Source organism: Pelobates fuscus, chromosome 9 (assembly GCF_036172605.1).
Source record: "Pelobates fuscus isolate aPelFus1 chromosome 9, aPelFus1.pri, whole genome shotgun sequence".
In the NCBI taxonomy this organism is placed as follows: domain Eukaryota; kingdom Metazoa; phylum Chordata; class Amphibia; order Anura; family Pelobatidae; genus Pelobates; species Pelobates fuscus.
In genome coordinates this window covers 159,480,240-159,486,530 of record NC_086325.1, presented here as the reverse complement: position 1 = coordinate 159,486,530, position 6,291 = coordinate 159,480,240, and the positions used below count along the sequence as shown (strand labels likewise).

The window sequence follows — 6,291 nt, the reverse complement described above, 5'->3', positions numbered from 1 at the left end:
TGTTCTGTACAATGGCATGACTTGTTGTCTGTAACAAGGTTCATTTATAAAAGCACCAATTTCTATTTAAATCTGCACTTTTTATAAAAAAAAAGGAGAGAGAGAGAAACACTGTTTACACATAAAGCATTTCAGCAAACCAAACGTTATTTAAGGGTCTGGAGTGTCCCATGAAACCTGAGATTGGCTGTCTGGTAAAACAAATATAACACAAGTTGATGAAGATTCACAGAAGGCTACATATTACATTAAGGTAATTCACTGGACACTCAGAAACCTGGAATTTTGACATACAGCCATCTGGCAGTATAGTCTGGTTCATAAAATATTGTAAGAAATTAGAGGATGCTTTGTTATTTCATCAAATTGACTGCCAGTAGGTCCAGCCCATGGTTTCTAGGCAATAGTGATAGATTTATTTTCCCTCTTTGATTGAAATTTCTGTTGCTTTTCTGGTTACTGCCACATAAACCCAACATCCATACATCGGCAGTGTTCGAAATAAACCCAAATGTTGGGTATTTATTGGAAGTTCCGGGACTTTGCCTCACACAAGCTCGTCCTCAATAATGCACCACTGTTAGGCTAAATACTGGTACTACCACACATCTAATATACCATCACGAGGTTGCCCACACCCCTGGCAATGAAGTCCTGTTATCCGATCGAACGGTGCAATATGAATAGACTGTGCTATTATTGCAGCGTAACTAGGGTTGTATTGGATTATTTTCTACGTGGAATGACGTAGTCCTCTCAATGTATGTTCCCACCAAGTCCATAACTTTAGTCTTTGCTTTGTGATGAACATTCCCTTTGGAATTCATGGACTTCCATCTGTATCACTTTCCGTTGTATAAAATTCCACTTCAGCGTTGTTTTTAATCTTCAAGGCTCTTTTCCTGAGAAAAAATAAATAAATTGCAACTTGTAATGTTGTTTTTAACATGTCTCGTAACGTTCTAATCAACCAATCAAACATCTACACTACAACCACACTGGAACAAAACTATAGTAAAAGGATTCATCGAGGAATAAACAGGCCTTTTCGCTCAATATACTTCAGACAATTTTCCCATGCTCAGCAGGGGCAAAATGTATTTAAATACCAGCTTGAACAATGAGTTTGAATTCTGGTTTATCGGTGAGAGAGGTTTATTTATTTTAATTCTTTATTTTTGGTGCAATTAAGATTACAAACAGTCCTGTGATGCCACAACAGCAGACACAGGCAAGGTAACGTATACAATGTCATGGCGATAAACAATTGCACATTTTTTAATTATATGACAGGTTATATGCACGATTAACTTCGTTGCGAGTAGACTAGTTTTTGCTGCAAATGCGAGATTCATTAATAAAGAGTAACTGGAACATAGAGTGTAGTCTTGCCGTTGAACACGTGTTTCTACAGTGAATAGGTATGATGTATGTCTGGAGTTTGCGAGTGCGAAGAATGCGGATTATGCATGAGTGTCAGGCCACCAAGCCCAATGTCTATAGATGGTTAGGTGACAGGCTCTAAGATGATGCGAGTGTTACCTGCGGTACATCAGCATACATTTATATAAGGTGTGTTGTGAGAGCGCTAGCTAGATAAGAGCGGTCAATCAGTGTATATTTCTTTGCCATTCTGTATTGGCAATGGGTGTCTGTGTAGAGGGCTGCGCTCTGGCATATCTAGAATTTTTGGTTAAGCAAAGATGGAATAGTAACTGTATTAGTCCTCATTGTATGGTTAAGTAAAGGTTAAGCAGTAACTGTTGTTGAGAATATGATGTCAGCGGTTAATATGTAGTTAGAGGGTATTATGGCGGTATAATAGCATCACATTGGCAACTGAAGACAAGATTAAATACGAGGGCAACCGGCCTAAGAAACATACCAAAACACTTAGTAAATTATGTAGGAATAGAACACACATAGCTTAGGTATTTGTGACATGTCAGACCATATAGCAAGGTGTAAGCTGAGCAGAGTCATGGTAATTCAAGTTTATAGTAACTATACATACTTGCTGTACATGCTAGACATGTGGGCGGTTGGGAAGTAAATGCTTAGGGTAGGAACCTTGCTAAACTAAGCTGGCCTTTGGCAACAGTGAGGAGACATATAAAAAAAAACATCAATGTCCAACCAAGTAAGTGGCCACTGAGGGTCAATATCTTGGGGGATTGAGGAGAAACTGCAGCGCTGCAGTGTTTAGAGTCTGGTGTTGAGTTAAGCGAGAATCTCTCCTGTGTCCCTTAGCCTATGCCGCTAACGGGCCAGGTGAGGAAGGGTGTATTGTTACCCGTTTGAGTCCCAGGTTTGAGGCTGTGCTGGTCTGTGGTCAGGGACCCAGCTCTCCATGGCTTCCGAGATGTGATGCAGGGCTGAGGCTTGGACTCCGGCAGTTCCCACCTTCGTGTTGCTGATGGCTGTATTGGGCTCTGCTGCTTGTGTGCTGGTATAGCCTTCGCCTTGGGTGCATGCTGCTGTGCCCTCTGGAGCTTGTGTGGGATACTGTCGAGGTTGGCGGTCGGCCAGGAGTTAACCAGTTGTGCCCTCACGCTCCAGGCATGTAGCAGGGCCGGCATCTTGTGGCCACGGACTCGGGAACTACTAAAGGCCGAGTCCTTCCCTTTCGGGGTCGGTCTGGAGATCCTGGGATTGGTGGTGTGCCGCCGTCGGCGGATGGGTCTCCACCTGTGTGGTCGATGCTCCGGGGTTGATCCCCTGGTGGCCCTTAGCCCAGATGGGCTGGTGTGGAGATACTTGGGCTGTACTGTCATGGCTTTGCCCGAGGGCAGTCTGGTCCCCCTCCGGTCGGTATCGCCTTGTTGGCCCCCCGTACCTCCGATCTCTGGCAGTTTGGATCGCTCTTCCTTATGTCGGGCCGCGATCTTTGCCCAGAACGCCTCAAACAGCACGTCCAGGCGGGTAGTGAGGGAGTCGCTTGTGATGGGGCTTTGTAGTGAAGGCCCAGACTGTGGCTGGGACTGCGTGTCCGCCATTTTGTTACTATGTGTTGCTTGCGAGATCGGTGTGTGGATGGGGTCGGTGTCCGCATTTAGAGTCCACAGAGGCTTGCCAGTCGAGGCGATTGGGACCGGGATAACCCCCACCGGTCCTAGGGGGGGGGGAGTAGCCATGTGCTGCGGGTACTGCATGCGGTTATGGGCCGGGAGAGCGGCCGCCTCTCCCTTGCCCTGCTTGGTATAGGCCCCAGGCCTCAGCTTGGTCATTCCGGCGTTATTTCTGGGCATTTGTAGTATCCCCCTGTTCGCCAGTGTCTGTAGAGCAAGATGCGGTGAGTTGGGGATCAGAATTATGTAGTTTGAGCCCATTTTTAGTCAGAAATCGGCCTTAGAACCAGGAGCTCATGGTTTGTGCGTCTGCACAGCTTCACAGTCAGGCCACGCCCCGGTGAGAGAGGTTTAAAGGACAACTTTACAAAATCTTCATCAAATCTTACCTTTTTCGTTTTTTTAATTTATTTTTTTTATAATATTTTGTAAATAGTAACTTTTATTTTTTTTTTATCCTTTTTTTTTTTCTTTTAGACTATAGGCATGTCAATGAAGTGGTCTGTGTGCAGTGACCCTTGTTACGCACAACATTCTGAGATGTGTTTTCATTGCACGGCTAAACATACCTCTAGTGGCTTTCTGGAAAACACTGAGTCAGACTCTGTTATGTGACATTCGTCATCCTCATGTATAGCATGAGGGCGTCAAACGTCCCAGTAACGCAGATCATAGGAAAGCAAGGGATTCCGTGCTTCTCTCTGAGAACAATTGGATTGGATGGAAAAAACAGAGGCAACACCTGTGGGATGACGTCACTGGAAGAAGAACAGGCGGCAGCGCCGAATGAATCTTTACACTTTTTTTTAGATTCAATTTAGAGCACTATAACTTTAGGAATATGTGTTTGTATACGTTTATTATTCTATTACCCTCCCAATGAGTTCTCCGTGCTGAGCAGAAAAAGTGTTTTTATAAACAACACCGAGCCGTGGATCAAAACAAATAATTTGGAGAAGATGCACAGTTTCTGGTTTAGTGATGAAATCTGTGTGTGTGGGTAGTCTGGGCGGGTGTGAACATTATGAGGTATATAAGTATTGACCCTGCAAATTCCACTGATACGTTACTGTACTGTAGGTACAAGGTTCAGATAGTTTGTAGCTATGAAGAATGTCGACAAACTTGTCTCTTTTATTCACAAATCTCAATAGCTTGAGAAAAGCAGATAAACAAATGCTCATGAAAAGGTAAAATATTTAGCGGATACGGTTGGTTTTCTAACCTTAAAAAAATAAACCTGCCATTTCTTATTATTTTTATCTTAACCTTGGATTTGGTCAGTTTGGAAACAAGGATTGGGTCAGTTTGGTGTGAAAACATTCAATCTTTTTCCATTGACGTTTTTTAAAATATTTTCCAGTTTTCAGTGAAACATCTCAAACCATCTGCCTTGAAAGAGATTAATTTAGTGACACAGATAGCACACACGTCAATTATGTATCGGGATAAAATAAAATACACGAAATAAGCAAAAAAATTAGGAAACAGTCAATTCAGGGCTATTTACTAACGCGAGAATTGTCGTTAATTCTAAGTAAATTCAAAGTGAATTTCAAATTTAGAATCAAATTAGCCAAACTGGAAATGTTCTCAAAGTCCGCTACATGATATATTCACTTTAGCGAGTAATCCTGAAACATCCCACAATGCACTGAGTGCCGCTAAATGCCCAGGATTATGGCAGACTTATTTGTAGATTTTACGAGATCAAGGTTAAAAAAAAGTAATGAAGTTAATTTATACATCTGCTAGAAGTTAACCATCTCAATTTATCTACAAAGTGTTACCATGGCATTTACATGACAGGTGCACTCTAACGGAACACATGACAGATATATTACGCTCGTGGCAAATAAATGAGGACAGTGCAGATTTGTCTATACTTTACCTTCGATTGTCTTCAAAACTGTTGTTAATCCGCCGTCTGCCTCTGTAAAGTGGATCTACACAGAGCGGTCGGTGCAGCTACAGAGGGAATAAAGGAAGTGTATTAGACAATGCACCTGGCGTTACCGCCTTGCTATACATCTCACAGAAGTGTTTGTCGCAGAGGAAAATAATATCTCCACTGTGAGTTGACATCAGCACGCACGGGCTTAATAACTAAACAGAGAATTCAAAACAGAATCTGCAAATACTGGATAAAAATCAGTAGATAATTATTTCAACAGGGACACTTTAAATGACATTTTGCATTTATTTTCTGAACTCATGACAATCCATTGTATATTTCAAGCTCTGTTATACACTCAGACACATTACTGGGAGTATTATTACTGTGGAGCTCTGTTATACACTCAGACACATTACTGGGAGTATTATTGCTGTGGAGCTCTGTTATACACTCAGACACATTACTGGGAGTATTATTGCAGTGGAGCTCTGTTATACTCTCAGACACATTACTGGGAGTATTATTGCGGTGGAGCTCTGTTATACACTCAGACACATTACTGGGAGTATTATTGCTGTGGAGCTCTGTTATACACTCAGACACATTACTGGGAGTATTATTGCTGTGGAGCTCTGTTATACCCTCAGACACATTACTGGGAGTATTATTGCTGTGGAGCTCTGTTATACACTCAGACACATTACTGGGAGTATTATTGCTGTGGAGCTCTGTTACACGCTCAGACACATTACTGGGAGTATTATTGCTGTGGAGCTCTGTTATACACTCAGACACATTACTGGGAGTATTATAGCCGTGGAGCTCTGTTATACACTCAGACACATTACTGGGAGTATTATTGCTGTGGAGCTCTGTTATACACTCAGACACATTACTGGGAGTATTATTGCTGTGGAGCTCTGTTATACCCTCAGACACATTACTGGGAGTATTATTGCTGTGGAGCTCTGTTATACACTCAGACACATTACTGGGAGTATTATTGCTGTGGAGCTCTGTTACACGCTCAGACACATTACTGGGAGTATTATTGCTGTGGAGCTCTGTTATACACTCAGACACATTACTGGGAGTATTATAGCCGTGGAGCTCTGTTATACACTCAAACACATTACTGGGAGTATTATTACTGTGGAGCTCTGTTATACACTCAGACACATTACTGGGAGTATTATTGCTGTGGAGCTCTGTTTTCCACGCAGACACACCAACAATATGGATCTCATAGAAAAGGACATTAGGAGAGAAAAGAGGGACAGAGGGATTTAGGCACAAAATAGGGACTGTCCCTCTTAAATTGGGACA

General features: G+C 42.4%; 1 protein-coding gene across 2 annotated transcripts in view; it reads right to left on the bottom strand.

Annotated features, from left to right (window-relative positions):
- Positions 1-393: 393 nt before the first annotated feature.
- CARD9 (caspase recruitment domain family member 9) overlaps positions 394-6,291 on the bottom strand; it is a 55,979-nt gene continuing 50,081 nt past the window's right edge. The window contains exons 12-13 of one of the 2 annotated variants that reach the window (XM_063431623.1): positions 4,960-5,036; positions 394-902 (exon numbers count right to left, since the gene is read on the bottom strand). In XM_063431623.1, coding sequence (XP_063287693.1) covers positions 824-902; positions 4,960-5,036 — 156 coding nt within the window. In that variant the 3' untranslated portion in view covers positions 394-823. The remainder of the gene's footprint in view (positions 903-4,959; positions 5,037-6,291) is intronic. The other variant, XM_063431624.1, reaches the window with a different exon arrangement.